Below are 21,334 nucleotides of genomic sequence, written 5' to 3' on the forward strand. Positions count from 1 at the left end.
ATAAAAAGAAATAAACAAAAAACTCATCTGACTAAAAACTAGAAAATGCACTTATAAATAACTCTTATATTAAAGAGGAAGCTTGAAAAGAGCCAGCAGAGTAAACATGAGGTAGAAGGAAGGGCATAATACAGATAAGAATAGAAATTAATAAAAAGAGAGGAAAAGATCAATACTTTCCTAATAATTTATTGTGATGATCAATGATAGAACTAGCAAAATGGCCAAGAATCCAGGTGTTGTTTGAGCCTCTATTCCTCTTCATGGTTTATCTTCTACATTAATAATCTTTTTCTTTAGATGTTCAGTGTGAGCTAATAAGAAAAATATAGGACTCAAAAAATAGAATATAAATTAATTGTCAAATTTTCAGGAGTGTATTGTTTTCATATGACAAGAAAATTATAGAACTATATAAGTGAAAACATCAAATTTGTAGTATTATTTTACTATTGTTTATTTTTTGAAAAGATTTTATAGTGGCCATTAATGGAAACTTCTTTTTATATAGTTAAGATATTTTTCTTTTCCTTCCTGTAGGTTACTCAAATGAGTCGTCCAGACCTGATTCTCTTTCTGATGAAATACCTGATGGCTCTCATAGTTGGTATTCCCTCCATTTTTTGGGTTGGAAGCAAAAAGACGTGCTTTGAATGGGCCAGTTTTTTTCATGGTCGTAGGAAAAAAGAGTAAGTTGAATTAAACTATCACAATGTTGACAAACCTCACAATCACATAAATTTTTTATGTTGCTCATGTTAAGACAATTTGGAGGAAGTATCCCAACAAGATTGTAACCTCAGCTGCCATCAGTTATGATTGGCACAGTAGCGTTCTTAATTAAAAGCTAAAAACTTATTTGAGAAGATAGCCAAGTAGAACCAGGCTTAAGGTCTATTCCTTACTAATTCAGAATATTTGAGGGAAGTCCGGTCTTTATTTTGAAACATCCATATTATAATTTTCTTAAAATGAAAACAAATTAATGCTTTTATATATATTCTTATTTGAGTCTCTTGATATTCTGGTAAGGGTTGGTATGTATTATCATCTCTGTGTTACAGATGAGAAACTGAGACACAGAGGGGTTAAGTGCCTTGCCCAAAGTCACAAAGGTATTAGATTAGACTTCCATTTCCAATTATCCATTGTTCTTCCAAGTATACCATAAATGATTCAAAGAGATGCCATGTTATCCCATTCTTATGGAATACACGTTAAAGCCAAAATAGAAAAATGACATTAGTAGATTAAATTAAATATGTTAAAGAAATTATTTTATTTCATAGTTGGCCACATGGCATATTAGAGTATCATGGTAAAATATAAGACTTGACAAAGCAAATTTATGAGAGCATATTTAAGGAATTTTTAATTTTTTGAACCCTTAGTTCGTAAAACAAAATAAGACCCTGCAGTATTCACAAAGGAACAAATGATTTCAAACTTTTTACTCAGCATGTCTTATATGTATACTATATCTGAATTATCACAAATTCTAACTTAGTAGAGTCTATATTCTTGTGATTTTACTTAACCTAGGGTCCATGGAAAATGGGCTTTGGGGGATAGTCTGTAAAACTCTTAAGATTATATTTAAAATGTTGGGCCTAATATGGGTTAGTGTACTTTTCTTATACAACTTAAGTGCCTCATTAACAAAATCTATATTCTCTAAAATACCAGTAATTAGCAGTTTGTTACACAGGTTAGATTGAGATAAAATAATCCCAATTTTAAAATACACATTTCTTATTACCATATCTGAGACTGCTACCTGAGATATCAGATGATGCATTTCTCCTTTAAGTACAGTTTCATAGGGCAGAGAAGGAAAGACTCATTCAACAACGACAACAAAAATGTATTTCCTAGTCATTTATTCATCCTTTAAGAAAGTCTTTATTGGGGCCGGCCCAGTGGCACAAGCAGTTAAGTGCACGCGCTCCACTGCAGTGGCCAGGGGTTCGCTGGTTGGGATCCCGGGCGCACACCGATGCACTGCTTGGCAAGCCGTGCTGTGGTGGCGTCCCATATAAAGTGGAGGAGGATGTGCACGGATGCTAGCCCAGGGCCTGTCTTCCTCAGCAAAAAAAGAGGAGGGTTGGCGGATGTTAGCACAAAGCTGATCTCCTCACAAAAAAAAAAGTCTTTATTGAATGCTTGCTATGTGCCGTGAACTATTTTGGGATATCAGGGATTCAATAGCAGACAAAACAGGCCAAATCCCTGCTTTCATGGAGTAGCCTTCCTTGTGGGTTTTAGTGATTTATCTGTGTGTTCTTTGAAATTTTTAAATATGTTTTAATCACAGTAAAACACAATGCTGAGGAAAAGGCTTGAATTAAACATTCCTGGTCACCTCTAGACCATACACAAACAATTCTGTAATAGGGTTGTATTAGAAATTCCAGATAGAGCTAAACCGAAGCTACCCTTATGGGAAATCATCCTAGTTATTTGGGGGATCCTGGTTGGGCCAGAATCCCTTTGAAACTGGTTAGAACTCCCAAGGAACCTTCTAATTTGATTTTCTGCAGCCATGGATCCCCACCCAACAAAGTCATTGTGATCCTACAAGCCAGGACTGTGCTCTGGGCTAGAGTGTCAGCTCCTTATTCTGGAGCTCAAGAGTGTGAGCATACTATAGCTATTTCTAGCATTTGTCTGGTTTAGCCTTTGAGAAATAACTATAAAGTAATCATAATGTTACCAATTAATTGAGCACATTTAATATTCCAAGCACTGTTCTAAGCGTTTAACATATTAAATCATTTAATCCTCTAAACAGCCTTGTTAAGGAGATCATCATTTTACAGATAAGGAAAGTGAGGCAAAGAACCAAGATTTCATAGCTGGTGAATGCTAGAATTGAGATTCAAACCCAAGCAGTCTGACTCTAGACGCTGGTCTTTGCTCTTAACCCCCTCTGTTATACTGTGCTATAAAGAGACTGGCTTCTAAAATTGTGCTAGTCAAATTAGTGTTCTCCCACTAAGTGAAACCACATCTCAGACTGTGCTTATGCTAATAATTCTGACACATTGAAATATTTTTAGTAATCTTTTGGGATTATCTGGGTCACATCACTTAATTTCTCTGGACCTCTGGGGCTTTTTTGTTTTTTTTTTTTTGGCTGAGGAATATTTACCCTGAGCCAACATCTGTTGCCAGTCTTCCTCTATTTTGTATGTGGGTCGCCACCACAGCATGGCTGCTGACGAGTGGTGTAGGTCTGCACCTGGGAACCAAACCTGGGCTGCTGAAGTGGAATGTGCCGAACTCAACCGCTAGTCCATGGGGCTGGCCCAGGACCTTTGTTTTCTTACCTGTAAAATGAAGGGACAAACCTTCACAATTTGAAGGTGGATTAAATTTTTGGAACGACCAGAAGTCAGTTTGAACCAAAATTTAAAAATAAGTTTAGAAAATCAAGTCAGTGATCAAGATTGACTTGGGATGTATATATATGTGAATAGGGCCGTTGATGACAGAGGAACAAACATTTTTTTTAACTATTTTTGACTGGTTCTTTCTTCTGTGTAGTTTTTGACACTTTGTTTTCAGGATATATGTAAACATTATGTTTTATTATTACTTTATGATTGGCTTCTAAGCCCCTTAAACTTAAGTTTGATCCCCAACTGTTGGTTTTGTTGTGTGTCTTTTGGAAAGTTTTTTAATCCCTCAGAACCTCAGTTTCTTCATCTGTAAAATGAGGATCACAACATTTATTCTTAATAGATATCTAATATCCTCTTAGAAATATCCTCTCAGGATATTAATCTTCATAATAAAAACATTACTAAAAAGATCAAAGGAGAATGTATGTAAAATACCTGACACAATATGAGTACTCAACAAATATCACTCTTCCCTCAGCCCTTCTCCCTCAGCAGTAAAAACAACAAGAGCAATATCAACAGTCCTTTTGTAATTTGAAAACTTAGAATACATGCACTTTCTCACTGTATGATCCAGTCTTTACATGTTGGGGTTTTATTTTTTGATGAAATTGTGTATCTAATTTTAACTTTGATTCTCATAGTCAGTCACTTATTTACATACACTGAGACACTGATCTGTGCAACTGTTTAATTGGCTCTTTTATTAATTTAATTACTGCTTTGTTCATCATCATAAATATCTATCTATGCTTTTAACCCTTTCATAGCAGTTAAAAACTTTTACTCTTGACAATAATTTATCCCCTTAAATTTTTTTCCCTTAAGCCTTTAATATGTCTAGGACTTAATAGTATGTTGCTTAAATTAATTTTTCATATGTTTTGTTCTGATTATGACCACTCATGTTTATTCCAGCACTAGACAACTGCTTCTGCCATAAAATCCACTTGTGGCCTTAAAACAACTGCTCGAACAAGTTAAAAAATACTGTATCTATGCTATAATGAGGCCTCCACTACTTCTAAAAACCATGCAAGAAAACAATTTCTCTACTTTATAGTAGTAATATCTTTGTAATATTTCAGTGTCCTTGAGGATCATAAATTTGTTTAGCTGAAAGAGATTTTTTAGAAATGATGAAATTGTATACTTTCATTTTATAGAGGAGGAAAATAAAGGAAAGGGGATAGTGACTTGCTTAAGATCACATATTTATTGATAAGGTTGGAACTAAAATCCTGATTGCCTAGTCTAAGACAGTCCTCTTTCCATCATACCACTTCAGTGGACAAATTGACAGGCATTTTTATATTCTTTCCTTTGTCAACAGTGTTACCTTATATTTGTCCTAATGACATTATTTGGAGAGCAATTAATTTTAAGAATAACGTCAGTGTCACAAAAGTATTGTTTATTGGTCTATAGGCATGTTAGTCTGTATCTTAAATTTAGTTTTTGTTGTCTAGGATAGTGAATGAGAGCCGACAGGTACTCCAGGAACCTGATTTTGCCCAGTCCCTCCTGAGGGATCCAAATACTCCTATTATAAGAAAATCAAGAGGAACTTCCACTCAAGGAACATCCACACATGCTTCTTCAACTCAGCTGGCTGTGGTGGATGACCAGAGAAGCAAAGCAGGAAGTGTCCACAGCAAAGTGAGCAGCTACCACGGCAGCCTCCATAGATCCCGTGATGGCAGGTGAGTTTTATTGGTAACTTAGTTTATTTCATATGCTGAATTAGAGTCACACAGCTTAAGAAGGAAGAGTAGCCAGTTCTGAAATAGAAGTTGAACATTATTAAGCTTTTTGAACTTTGCTAGGTACAGTTGTCCCAGATTATGATCAGACTTAAAGCCAGTCAGAGGAGTTTAGAGTTTAGACTTGATGCGGTAAGCAATATGATGTCATTGACGGGTATTGAGCTTGGAGAAGGCAGGGTGAAAGTGGTTATTTTAGTTAAGATTAATTTAGCAAACAATTATGGAATACCTACTATGTCAGGCACTGTGCTAGGCTCTGGGAATACAAAGATGATTTAGGCATGATCTTTGTTCTCAATAAGCTCACAGTCTATTAAGAAAGATAGTGTAGTCAATATTAGTATTGTGGTTAAAAAGATTGGGTCTGGAATGATAAACCTCAGTTTCCTCATCTGTAAAATGGAAATAGTAATAATATCTGCTCCTTTAGGAATGTTGTATAAAATAAATGAAAAAATATTTGGCACTGTTCCAAGCAATTTAGATAATATAATTGCTTGGAACAGTGCCCATCTCAGTAAGTGCCTGATATCAACTTCTATTAATATTGTAAGTGAACAATTAAAGTACAATGTAAGTGTGATGGTACAGTCCAGAGGTTGGCAAACTTTTTCTATAAAGAGCCACATAGTAAATATTTTAGGCTTTGTGGGTCATATGGTCTCAGTTGCAACTGTTCATTTCTGCTGTTGTAGCATGAAAGCAGCCACAGACAATATATAGTCAAAGTGAGAATGGCTGTGTTCCAATAAAACTTTATTTACAAAAATAGGAAGGAGCCAGATTTGGCCAGCAGGCCATAGTTTGCCAACCCCTGTTTAGCAGGTGCAGCAGTAGCATGTAGGAGGGAGTGATTAATTCTGGTGGGGGCGGGGTCATAGAAACCTTCACAGAGAGAATGTTTGAGAGAAGGCTGGATGTGTTTTCTTGTTAAATTTGACGATGGAGACACTAGAATTAGAAACTTCTTAGGAGCTTTATGATAATTCAGTTGAGGGATGATGAAGGCTTATAGGAGAGTAGTGACAGTGGGAAGAGAGGAAGAGTTGATCTGAAAGATATTTTGAAAGAAGAAATGAAATGATGGGAATTGGTGATGGATTAATAGCAGCTGGAGAGAAGGAATGTGTCAGAGATTTTTGTTTTTAAAGATTTCTGGTTTGGGAAGCCAAAAGAATGAAAATTCTTATGCTTAAAATGGAAAGCATTTGATGTTCACTTTGAAACATCTGTTTCCACAACTGTCTTGTATCCTTCCAATTTCATTCCAGCCTTTCTCTTGGTCTTCTCTGTTCTCCTAGTGTTATGTGATGTCTATACTTACTCTCTTTTTAGACCTTCTAGTTTTTCCTCTCAACTTGCTTTCTTTTGCCTTCTAACTTTAGCTACTCTGTGTTTTAAAAAGCAGCAGTCTTTCTTTGACTATGATATATTTTCTTTTATCCATTTCTTTTTCCTTTCCTTGCCACATTTTTGAAATGAATATATTGAATATTTCCTTTCTACCTATTCTGTCCTTAGTTTCTTGTATATCTAGTCTTTTTCTCCTTCTTACCCACCTAAACTGTACCTTCTAACGTAACCAGTGACCTGTTTTTTAACCACACTTAAAGATCCTTTCTCTTTCCTGCCTTTTTCCTTGCATTAAGTACTCTTATATGAGAAGCATTTTCCTAAGTGCTGGGGATGCAGAAATGGAAGACAGAAGAGCAAACAGTTAGTTATAATACACTTTAATGGGTATAATAAAATCATATACAAGATACTTTGGGATCCAGAGAAGAAAAACTAGCCCGGGGCCTTCCTTTACTAAGGAAGGGCACCAAAGAAGTGAGATGTACAGCGTGGTTATATACCGTCTTGGAACAAAGAGCATACATCACATATTATAGCAATGTCCCTTTTACAATTGTTACAAGATGCTTAGCTGGCACAGCAGATCAGTGGTCAGCAGGTCAGTGGTCACAAGGTGAGTGGTCACAGGGTAAGCACAACAGGTCAGTAATTAATCCTTAGTTTAGGGAGAGATGCTTATTGTAAAGGAAATGCCAATGTGGGGGAGGTTACATCCCTATTTTTAGGGGCATCATTCTTGTCTTTGGGACATAGTAAATATTTAAAGCAGATGTATAACGCATGCTCAACAGGCCATATCAGGTCCTTTTGGAAAAACAAGGTCAGGCCTTATTAGTTTTATACCAAATGGCTTCCTCATATACTCCAATATATCCTATTGCTGTTCATTTATTTATCAATGCTTTTTGACAGCCAATAGGTCTTCAGCTACTTATGATTAGTTCTTTTGATGACTGTTTAAAAAAGGAATGGCCTGCTATATCCTTTTCATTTTTAGAAACATTACTTAAAATTTAACATATTAAAGTTATAAATTATGTTTAGTTAAGTTTTCTTCGAACTTTGTTATCCTAAATTAAATACTTTTTACAAAAAGGTGTATGTATGGTGTGAATTTCTTACCTCTGATGGGGCTTAGTGAGTCAGGATTGCAGTCAGGATTGTACCTTTCAAGATAAGTACAATGATGGAGGAGAAGACTGCCAGCAATAAGTAATGTAGCCCAGTTAACTTACTCAAAAGCTGGGTCTTGGGCTGGGGGTATGGAGAGAGTTTGCTTTAGCAGGAATATAGGTTACAGAGTGTTAGGATGTTGTTACTAGTATATTTAAGTAGATGTATCGTCTATGAAATAGTATCTTCACAGCCTCAAGCCCTAATGCAAAGTAATTAAGACCATTTGCAGGTAGTTAATTCAGCTGTTAACTGGGCTATCTGCAAAGAAGCTGTCAGCACATACTGTCATCATTGTTTGCCAGTTCATTCACTTTTTTTTTAGGTTCCACTAATTTCACATGCTCCCTCTTCCTAGTCTTTTAGTAAAATTTCATTTTGCTGTACTACTGATTATAACCAATCTTCTAGCCTCCCTGGGACAATGCCATATTTCTTCTATTATTTCTCCTCTTCCTGAACCCGCCCCATAACCCAAAACTTATTTGAATGAGAAAAGTATCCATACTTAGCATAGCTCCATTTCAATAGCTCCACTTAACCTTAGCTTCTGTCCTTTTGCAAAGAATAGAACCTTAATTCTGAACCTAATAAGCAGATTTTCTCCTTTTTTTCATTAGCCATGTGAATATTTCTACAGTGTTAATGAAATTACTGTAAATCATCAAAAGTTGGTTATTTTTTCACCTGTTGGCTTCCTAATCATTTCATTTAATGCGGCATTTTCATGAAAATTTTTAGTGTTGTTTTCTGCTATGTTCTGTTACCTGCTTCAAAATAAACTCTCCTGTATTAGGTACACTCCCTGCAGTTACAGAGGAATGGAAGAGAGACTACCTCATGGCAGCATGTCACGACTAACGGATCACTCCAGGCACAGTAGTTCTCATCGGCTCAATGAACAGTCCCGACATAGCAGCATCAGAGATCTCAGTAATAATCCTATGACTCACATCACACATGGCACCAGCATGAATCGGGTTATTGAAGAAGATGGAACCAGTGCATAAATTGTCCTGTCAAAAGTGGAAAACTTGTGCTGTTTAAAAAGCAGATTTTATTCTTTGCCTTTGCATGACTGATTGCTGTAACTCACTGTTATGCTTTCAATCAGGTGCAGAGTGTGTCCATTGGAAAAGTAAATGTTTGCTTTTTATATTGCATCAAATTTGGAACATCAAGGCATCCAAAATGCTAAGAATTATATCATCATATAAATAATTCTTATTTCTAGGTTATGAAGAGATAATTATTTGTCTGGTAAGCATTTTTATACACCCACGTATTTTATATTTAGAAAAATCCTAAAAGTATGGTGACTGCTTTGTAGTGAACTTTGATATAATATCAACTAGTTGTGAGATCACATTCTGGTAGTTCTGTTAATAAAACAAAGTTTCAGAATTAAAGAAATTTTCTATGCAAGATTTATTTCTCAGACGAATAGTAGGACTTTGTAGTTTTCTTTCCACTAAGTGAAAAAGAACTGTTTTTAAACTGTAGGAGAATTTGATAAATCAGCAAGGGTATTTTAGCTAATAGAATATAAGATCAACAAAAGAATCTGATTAGTCTATCGAAGGCTCTTTCAAAATTCTATCAAAATAATCTTCATCCAGAGAAATACAGGATTAGGATTCGCAATGGGCATTTTTTCCCCTATAATTGTGCTGTTTTTATTACTTTTGTAAATATTGCTTTTACTGGCTGTTTTACTTTTACTGGCTGTGTTTTTATAACTTATCCATATGCATGGTGGAAAATTTTTAATTCGTAGCCATCTTTTCCCATGTAGTAGTAGTGATTCATAGAGAATTTCGGGTTCAGAGCTGTTCCGTGGAGGCATGTAATAAGATAAGCATCACACATTATAAGGTTTTTTGTGGCAACCACAATTACAAAATGGCGAAATGTTATCTCTGTATTCATTGTTGTATTTTTCTACAATGAGATGTGGTCTTGTCAAAGCCACCAGATCTTGGTATCCAGGCCCCTCCTACAAGTGAGTTGATTGTCTGTGCTTGCACTGCCCAGTAGCAAACAGGCTACAGCTTTTGTCCCATACTCTTATTTTCAGATTCTGGATTATTCTTGTTTACAGCTGAAATATATGTAACCTAAGTCCAAAGTGGTGATTAATTTGGGGTATTTGAAAATTGTTGTAGCTAAATGAAGCATGATTAGTCTTGCTGTGAAGTATCTTTTAATCTTGAAAATATCAACTCAAAAATGTTTGACATTTTGTCTTGTGATGTTTAAATAGTTTACAATAAAAACTGTGAACTTTATTAGGCATGAAATTGATCAGAAGGGAAAGGAGAATTCTGGAAAATGCTACATGTGTTATATAGAAAAGCATATTTAAACAAGCGGTCCTCAACCCTGACTACAGATGAGAATCACTTGGGGAACCTCTGATGCCTGGCACCTTCCTCTCATTCAGATGAGAATCGGTAGTTTTTTAAAAAAAAGCTTTCCAGGTGATCTAACCTGCAGCCAGATTGCAGGCTGTTTTCAACTAACTAGCCCCTGATGATGATCTGTTGGCATCATATTATATCACGTGAAAATCTAGCTGGATTCAATGTTAATGCTTTTATATCATTACCTGGTATACAATTGTTCTCCACTTTATTGTCCACTATAAAATGTGGAATTCTGGGCTCCACTCCTAAAAATTCTTATTTAGTAAGTCAGTGGTGGTAGGACTTTAAAATCTGTAGTTATAAAAATATAACATGTGATTCTTATGCAGGTAATCCAAGAATCACACTTTGAAAAATATTCTAGACTCTAGAGAGGCCTGGCTTTGTCATATGCTAGTTTTTGACCTTTAACAAGTCAACTTCTCTGAGCCTCAGTTCCCTTGTCTGTAAATGAAGATAGAAAATAAATACCTACCTCACAAAGTTGTCAAATAGGGATCAAATGAAAAATCATATGAAAACTCTTTGAAAACTGTAAAGCATTGTGAAATATAAGGGATTAAGATTATTGGAATTTAAGAGATTTGTTTGAGGGCTACTATATTACATTCCTTGATGTGTGTTTAATTCATTTGTACTCTTCTCTCTTTCTTTAAAACAAAAAGTACGAAGAAATTTGGCCTTGAAAAAGAAGCTTTTATCAGGCATAAAAGTTAGTTTTCTGATGATAACTTGTTTTTTTTTGTTTTTTTTAATTTTATTTATTTATTTTTTCCCCCAAAGCCCCAGCAGATAGTTGTAGGTCACAGCTGCACATCCTTCTAGTTGCAGTATGTGGGACTCGGCCTCAGCATGGCCAGAGAAGCGGTGCGTCAGTGCGCACCCGGGATCCGAACCCCGGGCCGCCAGCAGCGGAGCGCGCGCACTTAACCACTAAGCCACCGGGCCAGCCCTAATAACTTGTTTGTAATCGTGTTGTTTCTTTCAAAGTACATATACCTTAATGTTTATTATTATTAATTCTTCATAAGATATATTTGAATATTTGGCCCAAAATATTTTTCTTTTCCCTCTGTCTTCATTGTCCTTCTCCTTGGAACTGGAGCTAGTGCTCGAGGCAGGCAGAGTCTGAATTCCCTCATAACCCTCGTAACTGACAATTAGTAAACCTTTTCTTTGAAGGCCAAACTTATAACAACTCATTTATAAATAAATTGGTAATTCATGAGGCTTTTGTCTGAGAATCTCTCCTGAGAACAGCATGAGAGGACCCAAACAAACATTCAGAAACAAAAATAAGAAGTTAAAATAGAAGGTACCAATTTGAGCTCAAAGATGTTGTCATCTATTGCCATCTGCATTATATTATCAATTGCCAAAATGTTAATTGGTTTTGTTGTACAAGTGGGCCTAGTATAGACAGTTAAGTGAATATCACTATGAAAATCTTAACTTTGTCTTCCTGATTTTTATATATTCATTTGTATCTTTGCTATTAAACTGTTGGTGTATGTGTAAATGCTTTCAGTACCTTAATTTTGCTCCACAGAATTTACTTAATATTGTTAATTTATTGTTTTCAGTAAAAGTATTTAGTTTGAGCCATGTTATTTATCAAACTAGAGCTCCAAATTAAGAATTTTTTTTAAGAGACAGTTGAAAAACCTATAGCAAAACAGCAATTTCAAGACTCAGCTAGCTTAAATCAGCTTGAGCAAGTCTGGACAGCTTTCTCACCATATATTTAACTTTAATTTGTGTTGTGATTGGCATATGATAATGTTTAGTGTTTTATTTGTTCAGTTGACAACTGAGAAAAATAATAGTTCTCTCTAAAATGTTAATATATAATCAAAAGATTTTTGAAAAGTACTTTGATTTCAGCAATATTGTATTTAATTTATTCAGTAATTAAAGCAAAAGATCCAAGACAATATTAAGCTCAAAACACTAATTAGTTTCACAGAACAATTGATTGATAACTCCACAACTAGCACAGGGCTTAGTACATAGTAAGTTTTTCAATAAATGTTTAAATGAATGAACAACTCATGTCATGCAACTCACTTTTATCCTGGTAGAGTCTCACTTCAAAGAAATTTGAAGGATCTAAATTTAAACTAAGTGAAATGAAGTCTCGCTTTACCCAAATAACATGTGGCAAGTAATAAGAAATATGTAAATTGTACCAAATGAAGTTTATTTCTCCTAGAGTAGCAGACTGTATTACTATTTTAAGAAATATATATGCAAACTTTTACCAACACTTTATATTAATTTTAAAAGGTGAAAGTGATTCTTAGAAGTAAATGTCTAGGCTCTTGTTGGTTTTATGTGAAGTTAGATCTTTGTGTACTGGTTGAGTGAATGAATAGTCAAGCAAACATTTATTAGTAATGATTTTCTTTTTCTGCTTCTTAGAGTAGATTTATAAAATTATAAGAATCTCTTCAAATTAGAAAAATTTACTACATTTTAACCTACCTCATTAGTTTCTTTGTGATAATAGCTGGAAATAACTGAAATTGTAACTGTCTTGGTTTAGGCAATATCCCTGTGAAATAAAAGGAATTACTTAAATTTTTTTTGATAAAATAGTGGATCATTGGCTGGAGCTCAGAAAACATTACTATACCAAAATTTCACTATGATGATATTTATACTGCTTTCGATATGCCAAAGGTACATTTACATATTATCATAGTTGGATGACTTACATAGTCTAGTGTAATGAAAATTCCACTGAGCTTGGAATTCAAAGACCCATAATTATGATGTGAACTGGACAGTTCATTTAACTTCTCTTAGTCTCAATTTCTTCTGTATAAAATGAGGATAAGGTAATTTTTGGTCCCAGCCTATCTCACTGGACATTGTGAGGATCAGATGAGATAATATGTATTATAGCACTCTGTAACCTATAAATTGCTCTTCTGATAATATTTGTTTCTGTTAGAATTTTGGGATTATAGAAAACAAGGATATGGTCTTAAGTGGTATTTAGCAATAACAACAAAACAGGCAATTAGACCAGTATTCATTTGGTACAAGCTTTTAAGTCAGTAATCTAATTAACCTTTAAAAAATGTGATTCTTTTTCAAGAGTAGCCATGCCCTTAAATTGTGTTGGCTCTTTAATATATGTTATAAATTTGTGACAGGTCACTTTCAGCAGAAGTTTGGGGATCTCCATTATATTTTTCCTTTGATATGGAATTATACAAATACATTAGCTTGGCTTCACTGAAATTTATAAGAAAAATAGAAAGAGGAGTGTAAGCCCCATGACTTTTGTTTTTTCTTTCAGGACTTTGATGTGCCTAATTCTTTCCAATTTAGAACAAGTTTTTTAAAAAGGTGATTACTGTAACATGTTGGTTTTCATCATGGCAAATCTTTAAATTTTAAGTTGTAACATTATCTTAATTATTTGTATATATAATTTTTTTTAACCTGCATAAAGTAAGGATGTCTCCATTTTTTCTCACACATAAACACACAAAAGATAGTATTTTTATAAAACCAGGATTTACAAAGGAACTCATGATTCTTTTAAACTTCTTTTATGCCTTTTTACAACTGATTAAGAAAAAGTGTTTACGTTTAATTCAGCTATGTTTCCTAGTAGCTACATAGTTTTATACATTATTCTTACATCATTTCTATCTATTTTATGTGAAAAAATTATGTTGACATTTCTTCATAATTTCTCTTCTCTTCTTTATTGTTCTTGTTCTAGTTATATGAGTTTTGGGAAAGGAATAGGAAGACTAAGAATCCTTTACCTTCCATCTGACTAATCAGTCTCCTGGGTTATTTTTCTAATTTAATTTTAATCCTATACTTCTTTAATAGTCAAATTGACAGAGGATTATAATTTTCTCTCAGGATCCAAAATCTTCTAGGAAGGAAAACATTAAGGTCTACCCAGAACCAGCCATCTTTGTAGACATTCCTATTTGGTTGATTTATAAAGATTTAATATGTTAATAAGCATATTTATTATTCTGTGATTTCTAATTAGAAAGTAAAACATTGTTGCCATAAAGGTAAAAGAAAGTAAAGTTTCACTTATATTTTAGTCAAATACCATGCCAATCAACATTACTTCCTATAAGAGAGAGTAATTCAATCTATTTAAATACGTTGAAAGATAGTTTCCTTCAGACTATTTTTTTTAATAATCACCTATCTCAGGAAATCTATTGTGTTCTTTCTCGGACATTTTCATTGGTATGATAACATTGCTCATAATTTATTCTCATTTTATTGGCCACTGTCACCAGTTTTCCCTGATAGAGAAGCAAGTTTTTTCCTTGTAGTAATTAGGATTTTGAAGACTCAGTGTTCCATTATTTTGGTAATTACCATTTACTAGTAACATTAGTATTTATAAGACAGTGATTTTTTCAAGCTTGTTATTTTATCATATTTCTTGAAGTAGGGTAAACTATATTATTATTATTATTGCCCTAGGGTTTTTGTTATATAAGTCAGCTTGTTTGTATTGCTAACTTGCAGATATTTCTTTGATTGTATTGTGCTTATTGACTTGAAAAAACTTTAGAGCTTAATCATTTCTGTTTTCTAAATTGGCAGATTTTTTTTAATGCTTAATAAAAATGCATTATATTATTTTTAAAATACCACAGAATTTTGAGTCAGGAGACCTGATTTCTAGTCTTGCCTCGGTTTTCAATGAGCTGTGTAACTTTGGAATTTTACCTCTTGGGACCTCGGTTTTCTCATCTGTAAATGAAAGACACAAGGGGATTAGATTAGGTAGTGTCTCAGATTCCCCCTGTCTCTAATTTAGTTGTCCCTTGACCATTTTATAATCGTTATTCTGGGCTTACTTTTATTCTTGTTGTTCTACCATGAACTGTATTTACTAATCAGCCTGTACTGTTAATGCAATTTATACTTAAATTGATAGGATTCAGATATGTTATTAACTTTGTTTTCCATTCATGATTTTAAGTAATTTTAAAGGAGGAAAATTATATTACAGATAATAAAAGTGAAAGAAAGTTTACAAATAAAGATTACAAAAAAAGACGTCACCTTTTTTTCCGTGGGAAACGTCTCCTAAAGCACCAACAATAAGCACCTTAAATTGATATACAGAAAAAAATGACATAAAATTTAGTGGTCTCTGTTCTCTTAAATATAAATATAAATAGTTAGCCTAAACTTGAATCTGATGTCCAAATATTTCATTGAATATTTTCTGGGTTTTGATAATGGGATATTCTATAAGATAAAGCAGATAATCCTAGATTGATCTAATTTATATTTATCCATCCACCATTTTTCTATTTCTCTACTTCTTCCCTCCCCAGTTTTGAAAAGAAAATTTATAAATATCTTCCCTCACTCCCTTAGCTCTACCTCAAATAATTTTTCCCTGAACTACTCTTGTTGGCAGAAACTAATATGAAATAATTCTATATTTCTGAGACAACATCAGCATAGTAGTTCTTTTCATTGAGCTGAGGTGAATATATATTTGAAAATAATGTCTTTATATGTGAACTTAAAATTATTTTTAAAAATCATAAATTCTCTGATATGAAAATATTAGTCTATAAGTTCTCTTGTCATCAGGTGATATTTCTACCTTAGTTGTGAGTTAGAGTAAATTTGAATTCTTTATCATTCCTCTTTTTTAAAAATTTAACTTCTCTGGAATTATCCCATTTCACATTGGTCTTTAACACCAACTTCAGACAACTTTTCTGCTTTTATTTTCAAATACCAAATTTTGTTTTTGAGAGTTTTAATTTTTTCATTGAAGTTTAAAAGTATTGCATATGTGAAGGAGTGGCTGCAGTTTAGACATTTATTTTGGCATGAAAAAGATATCACACCACCATCCCTCTCCCCCAGCCCCAAAAAGAAAGGTTTATTTGACACTCAAGAACTATTAAATTTATTTGAAAGAGCTATGTAAGCTGTTTCTTCTAATTTAAAATTTTTTAATTAAGAAAATACTGACTTTGCTGTATTTTAATCTGATAGGGGGATTATTTATATAAATATATGTCTACAATCAATAATAGTTATTAGTTATTTTCACTTTACAATGCAACACCCGAAGCTCACATTTATTTAACGTGAGCTTTTTTTTTTTTTTTTTAGCATTTTTTTGTTTTCTTAACGTTGTACAGTATCGTATATGTTAAGTTATCTTGGTCATCTCAGCAGAAAACTCTCCTGTAAATGAACTATTGTTTCTGAGAATCAGGCCAAGGAGATTTGCTACTACTTGGTCATAGTTGGATAATATTGTTCTGAACTATGTGAAATTGCTAGTTTTGTTGGTCGAAAGTGATCAAATGTTAGCAATTTCATAATATATATTCAAGAAACAACCAAAAGATATTTTAGAACAGATATATTAACTTCCCATCCCAACTCTTCTTATCAACCTATCAGAAAATTTATGAAGGAGACAAACTACAGATAAGCACAGGTTTATCAAGAAAATTCTGCTTCATTTTGTTATTGCCCAGTTTTCAAAGATATTTTATCAAAATGACTTCAGTAATTGAAGCAAATACGTGTTGGAAATACATATGTTACAAAAGCGTTTCATTAAGTCTGTGTAGTTTTTAAGCTTTCATAACCTGAGATATTGTCATATATCAAAGGATTAGTCTGTAAATATCATTTGAAGGCAAAATAACTTCCCTGCCTTGTATCTAATAAGGACTCAAATTCTGCTAGCTATAGAATTTTATCTTCGTGGTAGGCATTCAAAAATAATGAATACTACTATGTTATATAGTGAACAAATTTGCCTTAAAATACCATTTAAAGATTTTCTTTATACCTATATTTCAGGTTGTAAGAATAAAAGTATATGAGTATAAAAATACATACAAAAATATGAAGCTCCTACACAGGAAATCCCCAATTTTAGATAGAGCTGTGATCTAAAAGGTTGTAAATTGGGTCATCCCAAACTCAAATCACATCTTCTGATATAAATAATATTATTATGAATAATAAGGGTAACAGGTTAGCCGACAAGAGCTGATCTAATGCACTCCAGTATTAACCTAGAAGTCTTGGTTTTGGATAAACTTTTGTAGTGAGAAAGCTTGCTTTGATCTCTCAATAACTGCTTGGTACACATCTTCCTAGGTAATACCCTGAGCCCTGCCCAGGTACGTACTCTCTCCATCTGGCCTATTCCTCAAATGCTACATTCCCCGGGACTTTCTACCTGCCTTCTATCCCCAGTCTTCCTTATCAATACTTCCAAAAGTATAACCTTTCTCAAGTGTTGGGAAGAAGGAAATTTGCTTTAACTAATTCATATTAAAGTCTTAGTGACTATCGCCCTTTTGTCTCTCTTAAAGAGAAATCTGCATTGCTGTTAGCACAAATTACTATCAATTAGTAGAATATTAAACTTTAAAACAAAAGTAGAAGTAATTTAATTAGTGTTGAGGTGGGACTATTTTGAGACAAGAGATATCATTAAGTGACCTAACTTGGGAATCTGCCTGTCTTTCCTGAACTCATATGATGTCTGAAAGTGCTGTATATTTTCAGTGACCTTGAGGAAGGGAGCTAGTCATTTGTATTTATGGGTCATATGAAGTCAGGGCATTGCTAATCCTATGTTTTGCAGTTCCAGGGCTGTGTCTGGAGCATCTTAGATATCCATCACCCACAATATTCTAAGACTGTCTCAGTCTACCCTACCTTCCAGCTAGACCTGTCTTTCCGCTCTGCTTGTGGATATCAAATTTACAGATGAGCACTGTCTATTCTTGTAAAAAAAGTCTTTCCTCATTTTACTGTTAACGACGACCACCCCCTTCTCCTTTTTTCAAGAGATATAAAAAGATAAAAAAGATATTCCTTTTCCAACATTTTAAAAAACTATTATTTTTAAACAGCTAGCACTTAGCAATTTAGTTTTCAAACTTGTTCTGAATTAAATTGATTCTAAAATTTTAATCTTGCTTTATCACATAAACATCTGGTTAGAAAGTATTTATGCTAAAGAGTTGTATTTTGTGGCATTAGTTCTTCATGTTTCTTTTTTATGTGTTTAAAATTGTTCATTCATTTCCAAATGAGTGGAAAAGTTACTGCTGTTGAGATATATAGAGGGCAAGTGCACTTGATTAGAGCATGAACTGTACTTTCACATTAGCTGGATGTGCTTTGCACTCTGCTCTTATAGATTTATTTTGTTTACAGTAGACTGATGTCAGTTTTTGTAAATGTTTTTACTTAGCACTTTAACTGTGAGTGTACAAACTGATTTTAAATGTAGTGGTTGTATATTTTGGTTATAAATTGGAAATTTTTAATAAAGTTAAATGTTGTTCTCTATTTTGTCATTAGTACCTGATTAAATGTAATTTTCTACGTCATCTTTCAGACTTTTTAACATATTACACTGCTATTTTTAAATTAGGTTTCATATTTTATATTATGCTAATATTACTAATTTTTTCATTCATAATAACATGGATTCACATTAATCTGGGACATAGAAATATATAAACACACCATCCTGTATCATATCCCTTTCTCTTACACTTATTTTGTCAATGTAGAAAAGATCCGTCTCTTCATTTTATGTCCTCAGTACATAACACTACTGGGCACATACTAGGGGCTCTATAAATGTCTTCTAAAAAAATGAATATATTAGAGTATATGTATCATTTTACCAGTAAGAAATCCTACCCACATAAGCAAACCAGTTGATTTTTTTTCATGCACAGGAAGGCAGACCAGGATTTGGATTACTATTAGAATTTCTTGCCTAGATCATACAGTCTTCAGTTGGAAGGGACCTTAGAAATCATAAGGGCCAACTTCCAACCCAATGCAAAAAATTCTTCAAAACCATCTTTTATAAGCCTCTGCTTGAGTAATTTCAGTAACAGGAAGCTCACTGCTCTGGAAGGCCTTCCATTCCGTTTTGAAGCAGCTTTAATTGTTATAAAAGGCTTTCCATATATTGAGTGGAAAACGTATCTTTGTTACTGTCACATTGGTACTGCTCTACGGACATACAATAATTCTTTTGCAGGACTATTTTCTAGACATTTGAAAAAAGGTATTCTGTTTCCTCCAAATCTTTTCTACAAGCAAAACATGTCCTATTCTCCAGTTCTCTTATGACTTCCTATCAGACCCTAGTTGTTCCCCTCCAAAAGACTCCAGTTGTGAATATTCCTGTTAAAACTTTCCACAGAACGAACATGTATAAAATCTCCAGATTCTATAAAATCAGTGAAGAATCCAGTGTATACTATATTCTGTACATTATACTTCTGTTAAGTTTATCACAGAAGAATGGGGCACTTGTTTTTACAACCATCTCCTTCCAATCATGGAAAGGAAGTAAAGATATGTGTGTAAGACATGTTCCTCAATTGTTCAAACTCTAATGTTTGCCAATTAAAGTCAAATATTTCCCAGAGGCACTTATTGATTACTATGTGCCAGGCAATGAACCAAATAAAGTCCTTAATCTCCTGACCATTTATTTCTAAGGTGAACCAAATATTTAATTAAAATGGGAAAATATCCTAAATTACTATTTTATGGTTGCTAAATGTAAGATGTTCACATTTGAAGGGAAGGGAGGATTTTTTATGAGTGTTCTATGTTGACATAGATACAAAGTTAGATACAAAGATCTAACTTTGTAGATAAACCTTGATCGTTACAGGTTGAGTGCTAATCATGATGTATGTGCTGGAGCACGTATATATACATGTGTACACAGTTTCTTCACCCGTAAAATGGAAGTATTGGACTGAGCCAATGGTTTTTAGCTATGGGATCCCTTCATCAAATAAAATAGTATATGTAGTCTCAGTACATAAAACAGATAAAAGCAGACTTTTGTTCAAAGAGAAAGTGGCTGAAATCCCACTTAATTTGGCCCAGTCCTTCTATCTTTCTCCACTACAGCATCTCTTGAAACACCTCAATGGAACTCTTAGACCTCAAAGAGCCTACTTTAAAAATTAGTAAATCGTTCTGTATCTTGACTGTGGTGGTGGTCGCACAAATCCACATGTGATAAAATTGCATAGAACTATACACACACGCGCACACACACACAAATGAGTGCATGTAAAACTGGTGAAATCTGAATAAAATGGATTGTATCTATGCCAATTTCTTGGGGTTTTTTGTGTGTGTGTGTGTGTGAGGAAGATTGGCCCTAAGCTAACATCTGCCAATCCTCCTCTTTTTGCTGAGGAAGACTGGCCCTGGGCTAACATCCATGCCCATCTTCCTCCACTTTACATGGGAGGCCGCCACAGCATGGCTTGCCAAGCAGTGTGTTGGTGCGCGCCCAGGATCCAAACTGGCGAACCCCAGGCCACCGCAGCAGAGTGTGTGCACTTAAGCGCTTGCGCCACTGGGCGGGCCCACCAATTCCTTGGTTTTGATATTGTACTATAGTTACAAAAAATGTTACCATCGGGGGAAGCTGGATATGGGTATTATTTCTTAAGACTGCATGTAAATCTATAATTATCTCAAAATAAAAAGTTTAAGAAATTTTTTAAATTAGTAAATTAAGATGATCTGTAGATCCCTTTTAAAATTCTATGATTAATGCCCCATTCATTTTCTTTTTCCTTCTGTTAGTTTTAAAGAACCTATTAGCATTCATTTTGAAGAGACTCTTGGTAAGTGTCACTTACCCGGGAATCCTTCAATTCTTATTTGGCTCTCCTAATTGAATGTTCTCACATGAAAACAAGACCCTGCTGATATGCTTCATACATTTTGCCTGTTCCCAATCCCCTCCTTCCTCTAAGCTTCCTAGGAGCAGCAGTCAAAAATCAAATTGCTCAGCACCCCATACTCACCCCATATGGTGAGCAGAATAATGGCCCCCAAAGATGTCCAGTCCCTGATTCCCAGAACCTGTGAATATGTTACCTTACATGGCAAAAGGGACTTCGCAGATGTAGTTAAGGTTACAGACCTTGAGATGGGGAGATTATCTTGTATTATTCATGTGGGCCCAATCTAATCACATGAGTCCTTATAAGCAGAGAACTTTTCTCAGCTGTGGTCGGAGAGAGAGAGAGAGAGAGGTGACAATGGGTGAAGGGTAAGAGAGATGCAACATGAGAGGAACTTAACCTGCTGTTACTAGATTTAAAGATGGAGGAAGGAGACCATGAGCTGAGGAATGTGGGTGGCC

The 21,334-nt window shown here is 34.2% G+C and overlaps 1 protein-coding gene across 2 annotated transcripts in view; it reads left to right on the forward strand.

Moving 5' to 3' along the window:
• The window catches only part of FZD3 (frizzled class receptor 3), an 87,411-nt gene extending 72,640 nt beyond the window's left edge, over window positions 1-14,771 (forward strand). For both annotated transcript variants that reach the window (XM_087437377.1, XM_087437378.1), the window contains 3 exons: window positions 541-689; window positions 4,874-5,107; window positions 8,496-14,771. In XM_087437377.1, coding sequence (XP_087293503.1) covers window positions 541-689; window positions 4,874-5,107; window positions 8,496-8,709 — 597 coding nt within the window. In that variant the 3' untranslated portion in view covers window positions 8,710-14,771. The remainder of the gene's footprint in view (window positions 1-540; window positions 690-4,873; window positions 5,108-8,495) is intronic.
• Window positions 14,772-21,334: the final 6,563 nt, after the last annotated feature.

This window comes from Ceratotherium simum, chromosome 12 (genome assembly GCF_057802395.1).
Source record: "Ceratotherium simum simum isolate JZ-2026a chromosome 12, ASM5780239v1, whole genome shotgun sequence".
In the NCBI taxonomy this organism is placed as follows: Eukaryota; Metazoa; Chordata; class Mammalia; order Perissodactyla; family Rhinocerotidae; genus Ceratotherium; species Ceratotherium simum.